This window comes from Caretta caretta, chromosome 8, assembly GCF_965140235.1.
Source record: "Caretta caretta isolate rCarCar2 chromosome 8, rCarCar1.hap1, whole genome shotgun sequence".
Taxonomy (NCBI): Eukaryota; Metazoa; Chordata; order Testudines; family Cheloniidae; genus Caretta; species Caretta caretta.
The window spans coordinates 85,497,821-85,521,367 of record NC_134213.1 but is presented as its reverse complement, the minus strand read 5'-3'; the positions used below and the strand labels follow the sequence as shown (position 1 = coordinate 85,521,367).

General features: G+C 40.9%; 1 protein-coding gene and 2 long non-coding RNA genes across 9 annotated transcripts in view; 2 read left to right on the top strand and 1 right to left on the bottom strand.

Annotated features, from left to right (window-relative positions):
* The window catches only part of SLC44A5 (solute carrier family 44 member 5), a 205,636-nt gene that overhangs the window by 91,486 nt on the left and 90,603 nt on the right, over positions 1–23,547 (bottom strand). Inside the window, exon 1 of one of the 7 annotated variants that reach the window (XM_048860856.2) lies at positions 3,007–3,058. The exons of 5 other annotated variants lie outside the window; for them this stretch is intronic. In XM_048860856.2, the coding sequence (XP_048716813.1) occupies positions 3,007–3,043 (37 nt within the window). In that variant the 5' untranslated portion in view covers positions 3,044–3,058. Of the gene's footprint in view, positions 1–3,006; positions 3,059–23,547 lie in introns of those variants that run through there. One more of the 7 variants, XM_048860860.2, reaches the window with a different exon arrangement.
* LOC142073117 (uncharacterized) lies at positions 3,311–5,248 on the top strand. The gene is made up of 3 exons (XR_012669798.1): positions 3,311–3,913; positions 4,739–4,937; positions 5,114–5,248. It is a non-coding gene; the product is annotated as an uncharacterized LOC142073117 (long non-coding RNA).
* LOC125641254 (uncharacterized) overlaps positions 18,362–23,547 on the top strand; it is a 64,533-nt gene continuing 59,347 nt past the window's right edge. The window contains exon 1 of the long non-coding RNA XR_007358010.2: positions 18,362–18,685. This is a non-coding gene — a long non-coding RNA (uncharacterized LOC125641254). The remainder of the gene's footprint in view (positions 18,686–23,547) is intronic.

Here is a 23,547-nt window from a genome sequence, read left to right as displayed (position 1 = left end):
GGAGCAACAAACAGGGAAGCTTTGCGAGAGAATTTTCCAGGTGAAGGAGGAGAGACTATGTGACAGGACAAACCTGTTGTGCCCATTTTGGTGCAGTTAGACAAAGATATGGCCCTTCGTTTTCATTTTCACCAAAAAGTCCCCAGGTTTTACAAATAGTAGTATTCAGATGTTACCAATTTCCACACAATTTTGTACCAGTCAAGTACCTGAAAAGCACTAATTACACTAAGAAAATCTAATCCATTACTTTAGGTGGATATGTTTATGTTAATAATAAATTAGTCCAAGTATAAATGCAAGGCTGCCTGTTAAAGTAAAGCAATGTAGTGAAAGATACAGATGCATATGCATATGTGTATGTACTGTTAATGCACAGTTCATGAAATGTATCACAGCATTAACCTGCTTTGACTTTGAATACTCTTACATTTCTCTATTTGTTGCTTTTTTCTGTCCTTCTGTCCTCCAATATTTACCCTGGAAATTGTGAAGTTAATTTTAATTTTTGCAAATAACACTGTCAAGTTCTTGGCAAATTTTAACAAAATAAAAGCTAAATACAAAGCGGCATGGTCAGAGTGGAGCTCGAAGAAATATATTTTAAAAGCTGCCTTTACTCATTAACTAAATTCAGACTTTGGTCTCATGCCTCATATCAGAAAAACCTTATCAAAATATTCACAGGCACAGTACAATAAACACAGCAGACTCCATGACTCTGTTTCTTCTCTTCCACCCCAGTAAACCCCTAAAATATAATTTTTACCACAAAAGAACTTTGGCAGTTTATAGCTCTGGAGCCGCTGTGTGTGTAGCAATACAGCTGGCGAGTTCAGGACACAGGCTATGTTGTCACCCACAAGCCATTTAAAACAAGAGTGAGCCCAGAACAGAAGGTAAGGGCAAATTGAGAAGAAACCTCATAACTTGTGCTGTGGAAAGGCCTGCACTCTGTATTGCCTCAGTTTACGGCGTAAGACCTTCCATAGATTAAACATTTTAAAAAATAACTTCTTTCTGGTATGATTTAGAACCTGTAACTTTACACATACCAACACACTGTGGCTTACTACCTACAGGATACTAGACCGAGTTTATTGCCCTGTGTAAAGGCAGTGTCCACCACCCACCACCCAAGAACATCCCAGCAAAAGGAAATGGGACTTAGAGAGGGGAAAATCTGCACCCCCTCCTTTACGAGATTTACAGATTACTCATCCCCTGCCCTCTAGGAGCCGCCCAATCCCCACCCACCTGCTGGGGTAGGGTACCAGGTGATCAACACTTGCTCTGTCTCTGCTTCTCCCAGCAGTTGGAACCCAGATGTTGGGAGTCTGCATGGGAAATGAGGTCTTTCTCCCCCTTCCTCCTCTGCACTGACATGTCAGCCAAGATCTGGCCCTCAATAAATATATTTAAACAGGTCTGTTCTTCCCCCCGGCCCCACCTGCCAAGCAGACAGGCGAGATTTCTCAGCCCCTGAAAATAAGAGCAGGCCAGGCATAATGAATTTCCAGTAGGGATTTACTTTGCTTATAGACATTCCTCCACTTGGCCTGCATTGCACTGATGAAGCTTGTTAATAGGGGCAATTTCCTGTGCTCTCAGGATATCTGTATTCAGCGGAATGGTTTGATGGCATAGCCAGTGGGGCAAGATACAATACAATGTGAAACAGTAAGTGGGCTACTTTCTACAAACAAGATCATCTCTTTTAACAGTATAGCATATGGTAATTGGTTTCAGTTGTGTTAGCTACAGCATGCCTGCACAGATTTGATTTGGTGCAAAGAAAATGCACCTTGGAAGATATATACATTTGTGGATCACATCTGAATGTAAGCGAACTCCACAATACTTCTACAATGAAAGTCAATACCTTCTAATTTATAGGCAAGAGGATAAAAATAGACAAAGTGCTCCAGAAAATGATCTCTAACTCAAATGGAGATTTTCTTCTCCAGCAATAAAACAAACTGGGGAATGTTATCCAACAGTGACGCTGATTAACAAAAATAAAGCCACTGCACTACTGCAAATTTCTTCACCATGCTTATTGGGGCACAGGGCAGTACACCAGCGCTCAGCCTGTCTTGTTTTTCTTTTTCTAAACTTTGCCACAAATCCATTATGGAATATAACTGTTTACATAAGGAACACTAAATACATTCAAAGCCAAACACACATTCAAATTCCTTGACAAAAGTAAGCTGCAGCATTATAGGAATTTCTTCACTGAAACACAAATTTGTGATTATAGTTTCACATAACAATGAACCATGGGCACACACTGCTTGTTCTCACTCTCCTTTTCCAAGTAACATATCAAATCTTCTCCCCTTTAAAGAAGGTGACCCCTTCTTTAAAAAAAACAAAAACAACTCACTTGCTAAGTGTTGTATCAGCAACATTTTGAAAATAAAAACAAAACATTTAATTCTGAAAGCTGATTAAAACCTTTAGGAGTTTGGGAGGCATGGGGGAAGTAGCCACTGGTGTGGAATAATTACACAGTCATTTTCTTCCTCGGATTAAAAACAGAGATAATAATCACTCTTCACAGACTAGACAGATCTATTTCATAGACTATTTTATAACAGGAATTTTAGGTTGAATTATTGTTCCATTACAATAAATACTTCAAATGAGATTTAACTTCCCAATTCCAACTCTAAAAAAGTCTAAACAATAAACAAAATTACTTCTGTCACACTTTATTACACTGCAGTGATTTTTTAAGTTAAATCATTTGTCTAAAATGAAAATTAGTTATATTTATAGAAATTCTACCTTCTATCTGCCATTAATTGTAGCTGTAAGCTCAATTCTGGAAGAAGTTACATGATTTTGCAAATAATGGAGGAAGTTAGCTAAAGCCATTTAGGGCCTGATCCAAACCCCACTGAAGTCAAGGGAAAGACTCCAGTTGACTTTGATGGTCATTGGCTAGAGCCCTTATGAAGCATTTCATTTTTTGAGAACACAAGGGGGTAGGTAAATTACCATGTTTCCCGTAGTAGTTTTCTTCTTCCCTGGCCATATCACTGCTTCCTGATCAGTTTAGCAAGCTATGTCTAAGAGGGGTATTAACTGCAGACTTCTGTGCTGGAAGCAGTTTCCCCAGTACGCTTAATCCACAAAAGTACTATTCAACCAAGTTTAAAAATAAAGCTGCTTGGAGTGGCATAGGCTCCTCCAGTAGGAATGGAAACTTACAAGGGAGGGAGGGCTTTCTGCTAATAGAAAAATGATATCACCCACTGCTCCACCTACCTACTCCAGACCAGTCTGGGACTATACATGTCACAGAGTAAAGGGAAGCTCTCTTAAAGCTCTTATATTTATAGGGGGAAAACACACAAAGTTTCATTGGATGAGAGTTCATCTGAGAAAATGAGAGTGGGGATCAAAGTCAGGCTACCTGCAAAAGAGCAACAGACGTACAACTAATACTATGGAGCCTCTACCAAACTGGAAAAAGAATCAGTGACAGAAACTGGCAACACATGGCAAAATAAGAAGTCTTTGGGAAGATATAATTTATCGACATACCCAGCAAAGAAAGAGTAAGGGAGGTCACAAAGGTGCAAATTCTGCTGTTCTTGGGCAAATCTCTGTGTGTGTGTGTACACACTTCTCTTGCTATTACATACCATATATACTCTATACAAATCTATATTATATAGATACACACACTCTAACACACACATACAGAATTTTTTAAAAAATCTGGAAGTAACAGCTATAATTCCATGATGTCTTTTTTGGTGCTATGGGGCTTGATAGTGGAAATCAAAATGAGACTCTCAGTTAAGCATGGCCCATACATTTGGCAGAAAAAATTTCTATGATGAGTGCCGATGTTAATTTACTGTGGATTTCAAAAGATTTTCATTTTCATCAATTCCAGGTGAGTGGAGAGTAGCAGCTTTCAGATCTCCTGGAATAATTTATTCCACTCACTATTCCACAGTTATCTTGCTTTGATATAGTAAAAATTTTATCTGTGTAGAAAGAAAATGTTGCTGTTAACTACTTGCAGTGTGGAGGGTTTTTATATATGGCAATTAATGTTGGGGGGGTTGTTTGGGAGGTTTTGTTTCTTTTTTTAGGGGTGCTGTTAGATCTGAAAAAATACTCTGTGTTTTTAACTCTGGAAGACAGCTTGAAAATACCATCCCTTAAATTGCAATATCTTTTCTATTAATTATTTATTGATAGGGTGTTAGTGCCCAGAAAGTGTAAAGTACTCCCCAAACACAGAGGAACAGACAGCACTATTAACTTCTGGGAGTTAGAGATACCCTGCAATACCAAGGATTAATTTGGGGTCCTATGGAGATTTGTGATTCACAGCCCCCACCATAGTACATCTGTCTGCTTTTAGTCTCAAAGTACCCAAAGGTGCACATTTGACTTATGACATGACAACAGGGTTAATAGAACTATGCAAACATTAGTGAGCAGCTGGACATGTGTCAAGTGATAATTGCTACAAAAAGTTAACTAGTTTTATTTATAACTATGAGGCTGAATGGGAAAATAGCTGAAAACCTGAAGGTAATGATCTATGGATACTACTCTACTTTAATGGAGAATATTAAAATGAAGCCCTGATTAACTGAATTGATGTCCCAGAAAGCCAGATGACATTCAGATACGCTGATTTGATAATGGTCCTGAGGGTATGGATACATTTGAACTCATAGTTTCATTTACTGTCTTCACCTTGCAGGCATAACTCCTGTAGTTGTCAGTAGGCTGCGTCCTCCCCTTCCCCCGCCTCCCTCCGGGCTAGCACATTCAGTGCTGACAATGTATTTGAGCAATGTATAGACCTGAAAACGTCTCCTCCGGCTGGCTCCACAAATGCAGCTCTTTGGAGCCAAAAGGAAAGACTCTTAGAGGAATCCCACAGACCTCATGAAAAGCAGGTAAGTGTCAATACTTAAAACATTTTTTTTTAAAATCTATTTTTGTTTCTGTAGTGGCTAAGGCCTTGGCAACTTCAGAAAAAAAACTGTCAATGGAAAGGTGGCATTGAACCCATAGGAAAGGTTTGCTCTCCTTAATATTAAATTTATTTTCTCCTGGTTTTCCCTTACTACAGCACGTACAGTACTTTAAAGGACAAACCTGGTCCTGCAGACCCTGGACAGGAAACCCAGTAAGAACATAAGAACGGCCATACTGAGTCAGACCAAGGTCCATCTAGCCCAATATCCTGTCTTCCGATAGCGGCCAATGCCAGGCGCCACAGAGGGAATGAACAGAACAGGTAATCATCAAGTGATCCATTCCCTGTCGCCCATTCCCAAACTCTGGCAAACAGAGGCTAGGGACACCATCCCTGCCCATCCTGGCTAATAGCCATTAATGGACCTATCCTCCATGAATTTATTTAGTTCTTTTTTTAACCCTGTTGTAGTCTTGGCCTTCACAACATTCTCTGGCAAAGAGTTCCACGGGTTGACTGTGCGCTGTGTGAAAAAATACTTCCTTTTGTTTGTTTTAAACCTGCCGCCTATTAATTTCATTTGGTGACCCCCAGCTCTTGTGTTATGAGAAGGTGTAAATAACACTTCCTTATTTACTTTCTCCACACCAGTCATGATTTTATAGACTATCATATCCCCCCTTAGTCCTCTTTTTTCCCCAAGTTGAAAAGTCCTAGTCTTATTAATCTCTCATCATATGGCTGCCATTCCATACTCCTAATCATTTTTGTTGCCCTTTTCTGAACCTTTTTCCAAGTCCAATATATCATTTTTGAGATGGGGCGACCACATCTGCATGCAGTATTCAAGATGTGGGTGTACCATGGATTTATGTAGAGGCAATATGATATTTTCTGTCTTATATCTATCCCTTTCTTAATGATTTCCAACATTCTGTTCGCTTTTTGACTGCCATTGCACACTGAGTGGATGTTTTCAGAGAACTATCCACAATGACTTCAAGATCCCTTTCTTGAGTGGTAACAGATAATTTAGACCCCATTATTTTATATCTATAGTTGGGATTATGTTTTCCAATGTGCATTACTTTGCATTTATCAACATTGAATTTCATCTGCCACTTTGTTGCCCGGTCCCAGTTTTGAGAGATCCTTTTGTAGCTCTTTGCAATCTGCATGGGACTGAACTATCTTGAGTAGTTTTGTATCATCTGCAAATTTTGCCACCTCACTGTTTACCCCTTTTCCCAGATCATTTATGAATATGCTGAATAGGACTGTGCCCAGTACAGATCCCAGGGAGACACCACTATCTACCTCTCTCCATTCTGAAAACTGACCATTTATTCCAACCCTTTGTCTCTTATCTTTTAACCAGTTAGCAATCCATGAGAGAACCTTCCCTCTTATCCCATGACTGCTTACTTTGCTTAAGAGGGCCCTTAAGGGTCTTTGGTGAGGGCCCTTGTCAAAGGCTTTCTGAAAATTTAAACACACTATATCCACTGGATCCCCCTTGTCCACATGCTTGTTGATTCCCTCAAAGAATTCTAGTAGATTGGTGAGGCATTATTTCCCTTTACAAATATCATGTTGATTCTTCCCCAACAAATTATGTTCATCTATGTGTCTGACCATTTTGTTCTTTACTATAGTTTCAAACAGTTTGCCCAGTACTGAAGTCAGGCTTACTGGCCCATAATTACTGGGGTCACCTCTGGAGCCCTTTTTAAAAATTGGCGTCACATTAGCTATCCTTCAGTCATTTGGTACAGAAGCTGATTTAAATGATAGGTTAAAGACTACAGTTAGTAGGCCTACAATTTCACGTTTGAGTTCCTTCAGAACTCTTGGGTGAATACCATCTAGTACTGGTGCCTTATTACTGTTTAGTTTATCAATTTGTTCCAAAACTTCCTCTAATGACACCTCAATGTGGGACAGTTCCTCAGATTTGTCACCTAAAAAGAATGGCTCAGGTTTGGGAATCTCCCTCACATCCTCAACCATGAAGACCAACAGAATTCATTTAGTTTCTCCGCAATGGCCTTGAGTGCTCCTTTAGCATCTCGATCATCCAGTGATCCCACTGGTTGTTTAGCAGGCTTCCTGCTTCTGATGTCGTCAAGGTTCCTTCCCCACTCTGAACTCTAGAGTACAGATGTGGGGACCTGCATGAAAGACCCCCTACGCTTATTCTTACCAGCTTAGGTTAAAAACTTCCCCAAGGTACAAACTTTGCCTTGCCTTTGAACCCTATGCTGCCACCACCAAGCGTTTTAAACAAAGAACAGGGAAAGAGCCCACTTGGAGACGTCATTCCCCAAAAATATCCCCCCAAGCCCTACACCCCCTTTCCTGGGGAAGGCTTGATAAACATCCTCCCCAATTTGCATAGGTGAACACAGACACAAACCCTTAGATCTTAAGAACAATGAAAAAGCAATCAGGATCTTAAAAGAAGAATTTTAATTAAAGAAAAAGTAAAAGAATCACTTCTGTAAAATCAGGATGGTAAATACCTTACAGGGTAATCAGATTCAAAACACAGAGAATCCCTCTAGGCAAAACCTTAAGTTACAAAAAGACACAAAAACAGGAATATACATTCCATTCAGCACAGCTTATACACCAGCCATTTAAACAAAAGAAAATCTAACGCATTTCTAGCTAGATTGCTTACTAACTTTTTACAGGAGTTCTAGAGAGCATTCCTGACCTGGTCCCGGCAAAAGCATCACACAGACAGACAGATGCCTTTTTGCCTCTCACTGCTTCTCTTACTTTGTTGTTTAGCCACAGTGGCACTTTTTTGGTTCTCTTACTGTGTTTTTGAAATTTGGGGTATACATTAAGTTGAGCCTCTATTATGGTGTCTTTAAAAAGTTTCCATGCAGCTTGTAGGGATTTTACTTTTGGTGCTGTACCTTTTAATTTCTGTTTAACTAACCTCCTCATTTTTGCGTAGTTTCCCTTTCTGAAATTAAATCCTACAGTCTTGGGCTGCTGTGGTGTTTTCCCTGCTACAGGGGTGTTAAATTTAATTATATTATGGTCACTATTACCAAGTGGTCCAGCTATATTCACCTCTTGGACCTGATCCTGTGCTCAGCTTAGGACTTGTGGGTTCCAGAACTCGCTGCTCCAAGGAGCAGTCATTTGATGTGTCTCTGCACCCCATCCTGAGGTGACATGTACCCAGTCAATATGGGGATAGTTGAAATCCCCCATTATTTTTTTTTTTAATAGCCTCTCTAATCTTCCTGAGCATTTCACAGTCACTATCACCATCCTGGTCAGGTGGTCAGTAATATATCTATATCTATCTATATATATATATAGATATCGCTATATTCTTATTATTTGAGCATGGAATTACTATCCATAGAGATTCTATGGTACAGTTTGGTTCATTTAAGATTTTTACTTCATTTGATTCTACGCTTTCTTTCCCATATAGTGCCACTCCCCAGCCAGCATGACCTGCTCTGTCCTTCCAATATATTTTGTACCCTGGTATTACTGTGTCCCATTGATTATCCTCATTCCACCAAGTTTCTGTGATGCCTATTATATCAATATCCTCATTTAATACAAGGCACTCTAGTTCACCCGTCTTATTATTTAGACTTCTAGCATTGGTAGAAGCGCACTTTAAAAACTTGTCACTTTTTAGCTCTCTGCCATTACATGATGTAGTGCCATGGCACCCAGACCGTGGCCTCTGTAAGGAACCTAGAAGGCAGACATGGACAGGAGTCTAGACAGGGCAATGGAGATCAGCGACAAGTTCTGAGAGCAGGACCAATGGCTTGCTGATATGAGAAGTGCTTCCCTGTGGAGAGGAAGTCTGAGAAAGAACCAGCAATCCTCCTGCATTCTTTCCCAGGAAAGGGGTGGAGGACTACTATGCACATGACATAAATCTGCCCTGTAGGGTTGCCAGCCTACCATCGCCCCTCTAACTGCCTTTCTCCACTTAACCCTTTAACTGAACAACCCTCTCCCAACATAACCAACTGCTTCACCAGACACCCACAAATACTAGTGTTGGGGGGGAAACAAAAAACTGTCTCCTAAAGGGTATGTGGAGATCTGCAAAAGGGGAGCAAAGTTAAGGTTGTGGTGCATGGTCAGTGGTGTATGGTAGCTGTGGCAATGTTAAGATGGATATAGGTGGGTGGAGGAGGAGAAAGTATGTACTCTTGGGTGTCTTTAATTTTAGTTTCTTTGCCTTTGGGGTGTGTAAGGTACACTGAATACGCGGCAACCCTCAATGCTTCACAAGCTTTTGTATATTAATAGAGGGATCTGGACTGTGGACTCGCAATTCTTTTACATTTTTGAAATTCCAGTGACTTAACTGGTTACTCCTGACTTATGCCCTTTGCATTGATTTCCAGCAGGCTTTGAATCAGGCTCTTACCCCAGTGTGAGCAAAAGGAGAATCAGCTCCATAGATTGTACAGCACTGGAATCCTTTGGCTTGAAATAAACTACAAAAATAAGCTATAATTATTATTATTATTCACACAGTTAAGCTAGCTGTTTCTACAGATTTTATATCTGCAAATCCAGATATCCATTCATAAGGAGAATCTTGTGGATGGTTACACACTTGCATGAGTTGGATTTAGAGCAATGTACATTCAAGAAAGTCAAATATGGATATAAGGATTCTTCCTCTTTTTTATTTTTCATTTTTTATTATTTTTTTTAAGTTTGACAAAAGTTTGGATTATTTCCAGGTAAGCACACAAGAGCAATGGCTCCTAACAGTTTACTATGTTTACTCAAAACTCCACACACACAAACACACAAACTTTTTGCCTTGCACTCAGAACTCAAAATGCCAACGGTCCTATGACCCAGCTGTGAGCTAGAAAAACATTTGGGTACTGGCTTCCACAAGAACACATCAAAACACACCCACTTTTCTTCTAAAATGCCTATCTACTGTAGGGCCTGAATACTCTCATTTAGTTAACTTGCTGTACAGCCTGTAGGAATGCTGGAAACAAAATTGGATGTTTTATTCCGGTGCCTATAAAATGTTCCCACATTAATAGCTCTTAGATCATGATGCTAGTGCTTGTGATCTGGGAACAGACTAAAATGTCAGGGTGTATTTATGCATGCACCACATTCTGCTGTCTGTGAAATGGACAGATTGTTTATTTACTAACTGAAAACAAGATACTACATTCCGAAAAATAATTGTGCTTTTGCAGCCAGTTTTATTATGACAGAAAACATAACCCACAGCTGGCCAAATCCAAGTAGTTCCACCTAAGTCAGTGTGATTATTCACATGAGGAGGGAAAACACTAAATATCAGTCTTTTAATGACTTCTCCCCATCCTCCCTATTTAGTATGAAAGGAAAGAAGATAACTGAAAGGAGGCAGAGCAGGCAGGTTTTAGAAAATGCAAAGCCAAGATACTAACATGCCTGCAAAAAAGTTACAGACTCAGGAGCTTTCCCAGAAGGGGCTACTTTTGGATGTCCTCTCTAATAGATTCATCAGGTTTGAGTCATGGGGCTAAGAACTGGAGGAACCTTTTTTCTTTGTGAAGAAAACAACACAAGCACCAGCAGGGTCACCCAATGAAATTAATAGTGTGAAAGTAGAATGAATTATATTGAAATTATAATTCATTAAAGAAATGCTACTTGAAGGGTTTGTTGAAATATAGTTGTCAGGAAGAGAAACATTAAGGAGTGTGAGACAATGGGTCCTCAAACTAATTAACTTAGAGCTCCTACTGAGCTAGGAGATTGGTAAACGTTAGTATGCAAATAAGATATGTATGTATATTTGTCAGTTTCTGCTTTCTTTTGTCTCTTATGTTAAATTGGCTTTGGCTTAGCTGTATAAATAAGTTATCTTGAGCCTCAGAGAGTGGCTCACATCTGGGTGCATTAGCAAAGCGCTTTGCTAATAAACAGAGTGGTCTGACAAATTATGTGAGTCCTGAATCTGACTTTGACAATACGCAGCAGGTTTAAAACAAACAAAAGGAAGTATTTCTTTACACAATGCACAGTGAACCTGTGGAACTCAATGCCAGGGGATGTTGTGAGGGACAAAACATAACAGGTTCAAAAAAGGAATTAGATAAGTTCCTAGAAAATAGGTCCATCAACAGCTATTAGCTAAGATAGTCAGGAATGAAGAAAAGGAGTACTTGTGGCACCTTAGAGACTAACCAATTTATTTGAGCATGAGCTTTCGTGAGCTACAGCTCACTATGAAGTGAGCTGTAGCTCACGAAAGCTCATGCTCAAATAAATTGGTTAGTCTCTAAGGTGCCACAAGTACTCCTTTTCTTTTTGCGAATACAGACTAACACGGCTGTTACTCTGAAATAGTCAGGAATGCAACCCCATGCTCTCAGTGTCCCTAGCCTCTGACTGCCAGAAGCTGGGAGAGGACAACAGGGGATGGATTACTTGATGATTGCCCTGTTCTGTTCATTGCCTCTGAAGCACCTGGCATTGGTCACTGTCAGAAGACAGGATACTGGGCTACGTGGACCACTAGTCTGACCCAGTATGGCTGTTCTTATGAAATGGACATTTTAGGTTTTGGTATAACACATAAAAATACACAAAATGGGTTAAAGTTCACATTATGTTACCATAGATGTGAAATACAATACAAAATGCACTGTGAACAGCAGCCAGTGCAAACATGTCTGGTTTGTTTACTCTAGGTATTGTGATATCTGCATTAGAAAGTGAGCAAAGAAATTGCAGCTGTTGTGTCAAATCTAAATGCTTGAAGTTGTTTTTATGAAATAATCTAGCCACACCTCCCTTTAGCCATGTACAGTATTTGAGAGTAAATTCCCAATGTGCAATCCTGGCTGGTATCTAGTTTCAGTTTTACTTGTGGTGAATGTGATTAAAACACCAATTCTGAAATTCCAGTTGTAAAACAAACACACACACACACACACACACACACACAGAGCACTGTTGATTCCCATGACAATTTTACAGAACAGGGCTGGATTAAACCATATAGCAACAAAAGTTAACAGACTGCTTAATAAGGTCAACCTTGTTGCCTGAATCTGTGATAAACAATGATGCAAAAACATCTCATCCAGTAGTTCACTATGGCCGCCTGAATAAAGCTACACAGTCTGTATATGAAACCACATACTCTGCCACAGCAAAACAAAGCATCATTGTAATATTTACTAATCAAGCTACTTATCATATCCAGCATATCTGAACTACTATTGATCACTATGATTTTCTAAGATTTTTACCTATTTTAAAATATTAACCACTGCGTGTGAGCCAGTCTCATTGCGAGTGAGCTCTCTTCATTATACCAACTGTAAGCTGGAATGTAAGTAAGTAAGAATGGAATTAAAAAAGCAGGGTAGCCAAATGATTGCAGTTTTTATAGATACCGGGCTCCATTTGCACTGCCTCTCTCAAAGTCTGCTTCAACAAATCCTATATTGGACTATCATACACCACATATCTGTTTACCAGCTGTCAAAGTAAATTTAGAGTACAGAGGGGCATATTAGAAAACACACAACAGACATTGCTAAGCACAGATATTCACTAGCTTAGAATTTTGCCAGCAAGCTATTAATCAGCCTAATGAACTGCTGTTTTCTATTTAGAACACTATTAGTTTCTTATGATTTGTTGATGTTTGAGCCACAAGGACAGCATCATGTGGCTAGAAAAAGTGTTGCCTTTAAGTACACATTAACAAATAATGTAGTGGGGCCTGTACGTATATACGCTGATTCCCTCTACTGGAAATAAACAGATCTGCTCAAATGTTTATACAAAGGATGTCAGCCCTAATGCTACAGAGAGCTAGTGGAGATTTTCCAGCAGAGCCAATGGTAGTAGAGGTTTGTAACTTGGTGCAAAAGTCATGAGTCCACTTGTCACTCAATCTATGCAGTCACTGAATGTCTGAGGTCTTTGTTTCCTATCTCAGTACTTCATTATATGGCAGACCATACCATGCATTCTTTATAAGATCATTTAAAATATGTTGCTATGGAATGGTACCATTGAATTATTGTTTTAAAAGTTAATTGAAAATTGTTGTAGAGAATGCTGCTGTGGCTGATTAGGTACTTCAGTAGTTTCCTGATACTCCCACAGGTCCCTATGTGCTGTGGTTGGTTTATGCATTAAGAATTAATAAACTGAGCTTTTTAAAATAATGATATGAAGTGACTGTATACTGTTTGCCTTCACATCAGTTTAATAGCATTGCATGTTGTGGGTGAAATGTTACTCATTGAGGCTCAGCAAATGGTATATGCAATATTTGTGAAGATGTGGCACAAAACCAGTTAACAAAAATGGCAAAATGGCAGTTAGTGATCAAGTAATGTAAGTGAGATCTGTGTGGGTGTAGAGGGTCTGCCCCTGTAGAACTCATTGCAAGATCAAGGCCCTAGTTCAGTAGTGTAATATTTTAATTATTTAAAACAATAAAGGTAGCATAGTGCACAATATTTGCTAAAAATTCTCAGGTCTTAAATTGGATTACAGTAGTAGCTCTTCTTCCATGCTACTAAACTTTACATCATTCACTTGTCCATCTATAAATAATAGTCACGTGCAGACACAAAATGGTTCAATGTCAAGCTAATTCTGTCTAACAGTGAAAACTAGCTTTTCCCCTCCTCTTAATTTTTTAAGCAAGCAATTTACATAATGTAGTACATATCAAGGTTAAGTTTTCCTTTCAACACTGAGCTCCCTCCAATTGCTGTACATTTACTCAAAAGCACTTTCTCCTATACCTCTTGATGCAAGCTCTCAGAATACAATGCTTTTAAAAGATCTAACTGGCTGCCACTGCAGATGGAACAGCAAAGTAGAAGGGTAAATTGTTAATAATAATTAAAGCTGTTTACTCCTTCCAATGACAATGCTGCCTCATCTAAAACAACGAGGACCTAACCACATCAGCCACACCATCAGGGGCTCATTCACTTGCACATCTACTAATGTGATAATATGACATCATGTGCCAGCAATGCCCCTCTGCCATGTATATTGGCCAGACCCGACAGTCTCTATGTAAAAGAATCAATGGACACAAATTAGACATCAGGACTGGTAACATACAAAAGCCAGTAGGAGAACACTTCAATCTCCCTGGACATTCAATAACAGATTTAAAAGTAGCCATCCTTCAACAAAAAAACTTCAAAAAACAGACTTCAAAGAGAAACTGCAGAGCTACAATTCATTTGCAAACTTAACACCATTAATTTGGGCTTGAATAGGGACTGGGAGTGCCTGGCTCACTACAAAAGCAAATTTTCCCTCTCTTGGTACTGACACCTTCTCATCAATTATCGGGAGCAGACCACATCCACCTTGACTGAACTGGCCTTGTCAACACTGGTTCTCCACTTGTAAGATAACTCCCTTCTCTTCATGTGCTAGTATATCTATGCCTGTAAATGTAATTTTCACTCCATGCATCTGAAGAAGTGGGTTTTTTTACCCATGAAAGCTTATGCCCAAGTAAATCTGTTAGTCTTTAAGGTGCCACCAGACTCCTCATTGTTTTTGTGGATACAGACTAACACGGCTACCCCTCGGAAACTCTGCCTCATCTAGTTTCCCCAGAAAAACATTTTGCAATAATTATTTGTGCAAGTCATATAGCAGGAACTAGACATGTCAAAAATACAAACTGGCACCGGTTCATTTTCATTTCTGTACAGTGGCTATATGTAATACATTTTGCAATACATTACACACATAGCAGCGTTTACTTTGAACTCAGAGGGCCTGATGCTGTGAGATGCTGACCATCTGCTACATCAGTTGACTTCAGGATGAGCTGATTCTTTCTCTCTCTCTGGTATTTTTAAGGTGCCTGCCACATCAGCAGTTACAGGTGCTCAGTTTCCCTCAGGTTCAAGCTGTACATTTTGAGAAATTTTGGCCAGGATTTTCAAATGTAGGTGCCTAAAATTAGGCTCCTATGTCCATATTTCGGCACCTGATTTTCAAAAATGCTGAGCACCCCAGCTGCTCCCAGTGACTCTAGCTGCAGCTTTTTATGGTGCTTGGCATCTCTAAGAGAGCCAGACAGCACTTCCTACAATAAAACCTGCAGGAACGGCAAGGGAAGAAAAACCCAGGTGAAGTTCCAGGATCTAGCAAACTTTTTAGGAGGCCAGGGGCCATCTGCACTAAAGTCCTATACTTCCATGACAACTCTATACCATGAGCAGCCTCCAGAAACTCCTCCTAGGCATTGCTGCCCTCAGATATCACGCCGCCACCGACGGGACTCCACATGCAAAGTAATACAGCCTGAGGACACCGTCCGTTTCCTGGGTCTGATGTTCCCCCAGCCATACACCCACCCAACCTGTGGTTGTCCACTCCCTCCGCACAGATCTCAACTTCCGAGAGCTCTCGGGAGGCTTTGGAAGGCAGGCATGCAGTCGTGGAGGATGCTGATCCCCTTCCCAGCTGTGCAGAAGGGTAGCAAAATTGGGCCCAGGCTCAGGCCCTTAAGCCTTATTTCACTGTATTGTCTTACATTAATCATATGTTTGCACTAGGCTGTGTCATCCTCTGCCTCTCAGTCACAAGACAAAGTGTGAATGACAGCAAATCACACCCCCAACTAACTACTTTATGCATAAACAAGGAGTAGGCAATGCTTTCGTGAGGTAGCTGTTGGGTACTTAACACTGCATTTATGCCCTCTTAAAAATCAGACCAAATAGGATTCCAGCCTCATCCATGTGACAAAATTTCCAAAGTTCCCATGCTAAAATTCTTCTGGAAATTGAAGACCTCATGGGATACCACCAAGATTTTTAACATGCTACCTTTTATGCTGCCACCACAGGAAGTACAGAACTGTATATTAAGGCAGTTAATATACTGTAATTTAGCTGATCACTGAATAGTTATCCCACAAGGCTGGCAAGAACATCAAGAGCGCAGATTTTATAAAATTCCTTTTGACGTGAAATTATATAGTGTTTGCAATAACAAACTATGGATAGGGTTATACACAGAGTTTCCTTAGAACTCCTTCTGAGCTTGCTTATCGGATGTTCCCCAATATTCTTCTTCAGGAATGAAGCATTTTCTGGACAGTCTGTCTCTCTTTCTGCCTATCAACTCAAAGAACAAAGTCATGCCTACTTCAGAATGAAAGTGTTAATAATCATTAATCTTCAACATACACATTTCTGTTGTAAAGCAATTGGCTAATTAGCTCTGAGGTGTACCCTAATAACTTTCAACCACTCAGGCTGAAGGCCACTAGGATGGTTTCAACTGGTAAAACAAGTCTGTTTTAAAGAGGCCCCATTTCAGGTTGTACAATGTCAGCTTGTTTCACAACTATCACCCATTTGTCACTCATTACTTAAGGCTCTATTCACCATTAAAGATCCATGGCCTTTTGCCTGGAGCCCTTGCCTTCATGCCCAGACCAAGCAATTGCATGGAGATGGGTCACTGTTGTGAGAATTTGGGCCAGAGAAAGCCAAGCAGGGCTGCACATTTCAGGGGTCTATTCTGGCTATGCTCACACATGTCCCCTCTCTTTGTGCAATATAAAATAAAAGAGTAACATGGTTTGTTTCCTACTTAGAAATGCAGTGTAAATTTTCAGAAATGTGTCATTTAAACGTACATATTTAAAGGTGGCAGATGCTGAAATAAGTGATCTGCATGAAGAAGGAAGAACCAGCCCAAAAATATAAAAGTTACATATTTCAGAACTGATTAAACAAACAGAAGTGTGGGGGGCAGTTGTGTAGTTATATCTGACGTGATTTACCATATGTACCACCTTTCTTCATAGTTTGTGCTCTCCAGTTCAGAAGAGAGAAATGGCTGTCATTAAAACAATTATAAAAGGTTAAGGAGAAAATGTAGAATGGCATGAAAGAGCATCTACAACTACAAATGCACAAACTGGGAATGAAATGAGCACAGAATTCACCGCTTCTTTTGGACAGGGGAACCATCTTTGACCTTTGCAATTTACTGAGCAACTAAAAAGCAGTGCAAAAATCACTGAGTGAAATCCCGGCACTATGGAAATCAACTGGAGTTCTGACACTGACTTCAACAGCAGTGGTGCAAGTAAGCCGGTACGGTCAGGTATGCCATACCATTAAGACATTTATTGCCGGTACGCCATACCGGAAAGACTTTTTCAAGAATGAATTGTAGAGCCCTGAGCAGATACAAATTTATACCTGCAGATGTGGATATCCACAGGTAGAAATCAGTATCCGCTGAACCTAAGGGCTCTCCCAGGAACCACAGCAGAGAAAGGAACAGAACGTGATGCCACTGCTCCCAGGAGCCAGCACCCCACACCAGCAGCTCCTCCAGCACAGCTATACCACCCCCAGCCCCGCCCTATGGCGGGGCTGTACAGACCCCAGACAGGAGACGCAGCTGCATGGAAGGGCTGGGGGTGGCATTTACAGCTGCAAGCATGCTAGATTAACATTCCCTAGGCCCTAAAATTCTCAGTAACTTAGTAGAAGAGTAGGGTTCTCCAACAGAAAGTGGACAAGAAAATGAAATACTCTATGCTTATGTAAGACTCTGGTGACTGGGAGTTGCAAGTCCCCCCTGTGCCAATACACAGAGAATAGGAGCTATAGAGCGTTAGCAGCTTACGCTTTTAGCTCTGAAAGTCCCTGATGCATCGGCCAAGTGAGCAGATAGAGAGATGGAATTCTAGACATCTTTGATCAAAGAGGCAGGTAATGTTGTGAGCATGGACGTGCATGTAAACCTTGCTTTTCAAGTCTAACCTAAGGGCTTTAAAATACTGTATTCCAATTGGCTAATAAAAGCTGTCTTCTTTTGAAAAGGCTGCCCTGGGTTCTGTGTCACTGAATAGGTGAGTCTCTGACAGGGGTCTAACTCATTTGGAACTGCTGGAGGAACCAGAGTGAGAAACAGAGGTGCTGAATCCAAAGACCCAGTCTTGAAGTGGTGGAGCTGCAGGGTCTTCCTTGCAAAAGTGGAGGTCTAGGGCCAGTACTGAAGAAGTATTCTTCCAGAGATCCTGTGTAAAGGTCAGAGGCCTAGCATGCCCAGAGGATCGATGGCCGCTGGTGGTAGCAGTGGGATGCTGTCTGAAATCATAGTGTTTTGCAAAAAGCGACCACAACAGTAAAAACAAGCTTAGTCAAAACTACTGTAGGGAGAAAGTGGTTTATGTTCTGAGTAGACAGAAGGAAAGGACAGTTAAGGAAAATGACATATGATCAACTCCTTAAGAGGCAGACAGCAGAGCTGTGCAAAGGGAGAGTTAAACTTTAAAAGTGAACCAAGGCACAACTGTTTGACCTACTACATGAGGACAACCAGGCAAAGAATTAAAGTCCAGACCCAGACAAGGTTCCCAGAGGATCAGGCTGGGGGAAATAGAGACATAGATACAAACAGAGTCAAAGCAGGACAATCACAGTATCTGCAGCAGCCGAAGCAATCGCAGGGTGTCCTCAAGATCAAGTTCCCCAACCTAAAAGCTAGAGCGGCAAAAATTGCAGCTGGAAAAAAAAGAGGTTTCAGGTGGAGGAGCAGGAACTGAGCTGGAATGTCAGAAGCTGGCTGATCAGGAAAAGACAAAACCGAGTGAGCCAAACATGAGAAACAGCAGCAAAAGCAATTTGGAAACTGAGAACCTGAGGAGCAAGAGATCACATGTGAATGGTAAGTAGGGAGAAACTCTGGGATGCCAAGATCACAGGAAACACATGTAAATTGGGACAATAATTTAGAAGGGGGGTATTGATGCCTGCCCCACTGCCTTTCAGAAAGCTTGCTATTTAAATCACATTCCCCCTGTGGATAGGTTCCAAGGTCTCACTCCCTTTCTGACGCCCAAAGTATAGAGGTGTGTATAATCAAATGGATGGAACTGATTCAGGGAGTGAACTTTTTTAAAAAGCCTTATTGCTTAAGTTTGAACTGATGCCTGAGGCTTACAGAAGACGGTTTGGGAGCATGCAAAAGAATATGGGGGTGACATATATGGAGGTTGCAACCCAGATGGAGGAGCACCTCCGCAAATGGGGAAAAGGTGCAAGAGTTACTATCCTGGATGCTTGTCTGATTGGTGGCATTAGAACAACTTAGGAGGTGTGTCCCCATAACCTTAAAACATGGCTAGTGCTCCAGAACCCAAGGCTTGCATTGTGCAGCCTGACTGGCAGGTGGATTTATGGATAGTAGGCCTGGTTCAGAAAAGAAAACCCAAAATGGGACTGGCCCAAGTCAAGGTCCCATAAAGGGGTTTCTCAGAAATGGGATTTAGGTAAACCTGAAGTGGAGGTATTGGCCAACTCAAGCAGACCATCAATGAGAGATCCCAAGGACCCAAGACATTATGTCTGTAATAGGCCTAGGCATAAGTGGGCAGAGTACCTGAGACTCAGTTTCCTGGGGTCTGGCCATGGCCCGCTAAGGGTTAACCTAGAAAATACAACTGCAGGGAATGTCAGCTCCTCAAGTCTTTGGTACTAACAGTATAATGGAGGATTCAGAGGCCTCCCCACTAGCTCCTCTAGGAGATAAAATGTTCAGACTGCTGAGTTTAACCCTTAGGCTCTGGTGTACCAAATTCACAGGGTTTCCTCAGGTCAAGTAGTGGGTGTAGGCAGGAGGCTTGGGGAGGGGGTCAGAGCATAAAGGGGAATGGACAAAGGTCCAGGACTTGTGGGACATGAGTGCTGAGGTAACTCTGGCTCTCCCTAACATAGCTGACCCCAATAAGTTTGTATCCAATGAGTATCTAACCCTGGGGGAGTGTTTGGATCCCCAGTTAAGGTGCCTGTCCCAAAGATATACTTGAAATCGGGTACCAAGAAGGGGCACAAAGAGGTTGGGGTGCATGACCAGTTACCTATGGGGGTGCTGATAGGAAATGATTTGGATGACTAGCCTGGCAGAGACCGAAGCACCTTGATTCTTACCAGGAGCCAGAGAACATCACCATGTCCTCACCTAGGGTCACAGACCAGCATGCATGGGGCTAGAAAGCTGCTGCTTTTGGCTTGGGAGAATGCACTCCCTGGGGCAGAGCCGGACAGAGCTGGGACTGAGACTCCAGCCAGAAGTAGGAAAACTGAGGCACAGCTTAGAAGTGCTGTGACTCAAATTCCAGCCGGTGAGGATGGATAGGTTACTCTCCCTGCCCCAGTAGCAGAGTTTCAAACAGAGTATCAGAGTGAGTCCTCTTCAGAGAAGCTGAGAATGATAGCTAGCTCTGGCAGTATAAACCTTGTACAAAGGTCTGCAGGAAAGATTCCTGTGGAAGAAGGGATACCTTTACAGGGAATGGGTTCCCTCCAGGGAAACTGAATATTGGGGGGATAAGGATGGAGTTGCAGGTCCCCCTGGGAGTAGCGGAGCTGCAGGACTCTTCCTTGCAAAAACTGGAGGGCCTAGAACTACATGGGTATACTGCCAGAGACTGTGTAAAGGTAAAAGGCCTTGTGGATCCATGATAGCTAGAATTTCGTTTTAAAAATTATTGTAACAGCAAGCAAAAGAAGTCCCTCAAGAAATGAGCGGGTGCTCGACAACCTTGTTACCTTGAAGTGCCTCATTTCTCCCTCTGAAAAAAGGATTTGGGATATAAATTACTCTTAGCTCCAAGAGAGGCTCCCATTCTTCATTTATGGCATGTAGCAATTCAAGCCATTTCCAGAGGACTGCATGGCTACCAGTATACTGCTAACGAACCTGCACCAGTCTGCATTAGGCATTTGACATAAGCCAAAATGCATGCAACAATATGTTCCTCTGCAGAGGCGGAAAGAGCACACAGATTATCTCCACGTGTTCCAATGCTCTCTTTTTCGATCCCTTCTCACCATCTTTCCTTGGACAATACTCACGGAAGTAAAAATGTAATTGATCATCAATAGAACAGGAAAGACATCAAGAGGAGTTTAGTCAAAGTGAGAGCAGTGGGATTAGACCTCTCTCTATCTTGCCACTCCATAAAAGGTGCGAGTCTTGGTCATATGCAATTGTGTGGGAGGCTGATCATGTGGGGTGTTTTCTTGCTTTACAAGCCACTCTTACATCTCCTCCTTGTTCCACTGTATTTAAGTGTTAAACCAGCAGGATAGGGATGTCTGTTTTTGATACATACTTTGTATAGGTTTTAGGTGCTTTCTCTTCCAGAAAGCTAGACTGTGCTGACCTGTGAATTGGAGCAAATGACAATTTGGAATAAGATTTAGGACACAGCTGCTGGTAAACTGAGAAGGAGCTCAGAATCAGAAAACAGGGAAGACTTCTGGGTCCAGGTTCTTTTCTTTGGTTATTCTAGAAGAATGGGGAGGGGAGTACTCGTATTGTCTTTCCCCCTCATCTGAGCCTCCAGCTCTAGTTGTGTTCTAATGTCTGTCAGATGCAGATCAATATTTCACTGTGCTGTAATTTCTTCTAGTTTATTTTATGCTGTAACATACTGAATGTGAGTATCATCAAGGCCAGATTTTCACAACTAAATGTGCAAAAATGTATATGTCATTACTGCACTTGCACATGTATGCTGAAAAACTGTTCCAGCAAATGGCCAGCCAGACCCATAACTAACTATCTGACTGCACGATTACCTGATTCACAAATGCATCTCAGTAATTACACATACAAGCCTGGTGCACAAATGTGAATGCACAGTTTTGAATATCTGGCCCTCACTTACTTGCCCAGCATCAGACAGTAAGTAGCTAGCAGAACTGAGAATGAAACCCTAAAATCTTGACACCTCATCTATGCTTTGTCTAGCTATTCTAATGACAACTGAGTTAGACTAAGAATGCCTGATGTTGCCTGTTCTCAGTCCTACTCACTGAGCTGTAGCAGCAGGGATTCTTTGTGAAAATTAGACTTTAGACATCATAAAAGATAAATGGTGCATGAATGTCTGATGCAGAATGGTTATAATCATAATTTGTATCCTATTGCTCCATAATACTTGCCGGTAATGTTTAATTTTCCAAAATTATTACATTTCCAGTTCATAGGAGTCTTTTTCTTAGCATATGCACAACATGCCTCAGGCGGCATATGACCAGATTCATCACCGAATTTGGACTGCTGGTTGAATCATTAGCTTCCCCGGCTCGGGCCAGGTACTGACGGGGAGTGCGACTTGAGCATTGATCAATGTCCCGCTTCATAGGAGTGAAAACATGAAAGCGACTACATGCTTTAACCCATTTTTCCCCCAATCATTTTTAACACAATGTCTGGTTTGAGAATGAAATCTCAAAAACCAAAAGTTTCAAACCAACCAACCAACTTATTTTTCTTATCTGTACTTTTTAATCTCTCTACATTTCAGACTCCATTCCTTGCATTACGTGATATGAATAGCCAGTTCTTGCTATCATTCTCTTGCACGGCATAAGTAGCCTGTGTATTGCTAGCTGGCATTCCTCTGCATCTTCCTTTTCTTTTCTTCAGAGATCTTGCCTCTCTGCATAGGAATCTTCTCAAAAGGAAACTTGGTGAGAAGAAATAGAACAAGCCAAATTCTGCCCTTACTTTTAAACCGATGGCACAGCATGACTAAAAGCAGTGCAAAACAATTACACAGAGAATGACTAATTAATCCTTCCCATAGAACTACACAATAAAAACTCAAGTTCATTTAACTTAAAATTTGTACAATTATATCCTCTTATAAGAATACGCTACGCAATCATTTGAACTGTTGCTTTGCCTGGACAGTTATGAAATACCACTACATCTTGTATACAGAGCTGTGTCTAGTAAATTCACCACAACAGGCTGGACAGCTTTCACATTGCACAAGTCTTGGTGCTGATGGTCTGAAGGGTTTACTAAAAGATCTAAAATGCTTTATTGTCCTTGTACTTTTCTTAGGGGGGCTGATTTTTTAAAGTTTGCAAATGCCATTTCATATGCAATCACATGTGCACAACCGTATGCCAAGTTTTGCCTCTGGTTACCATTACTTGTTACAATATTCAAATTGTGTACTGGCTATTTGCATGTGTAAATAAATCTGCTTGTGCACTCTCAGTGATTATACATGCAAATTAGGAAAGCAATTGCACGTGCACTTTTATTCACAGCTGTGCACAATTTTGAAAATCAGGCTCAGGAAGCGATGGGCAAATCTTAAAGGGTAAAAAAAAAAAAAAAAAGAATGACCTACCATTAGATAATTACCATTTCAATATATTTTATAAGCAGGCAGAGTTCTTTAAAAACAGAATTATCACCATACAGGCAGATAATGGCTCCCTGGAGATATGTGGACTTTTAAGTCTATTGTTCTTTTAACAGATGTCCTTAAAAATGAGGGCAACTGTATTAAAATTAATGGCTCTATAATACATACAAACTGCATGAATATGAGCACTAGCCTTTCTGAATAGTCCATGTGCAGCACATTGTCTGTTACAATGAACAGTGCATCAGCTCTGAATGGTTGTGCTTGAGCCGCCAGGCATGGAGTTACAAGTGGAGCTTGTAACATTATGTTAATTAGGTCTAATATTTTAATAGGCAGCCATATTAGAACACAC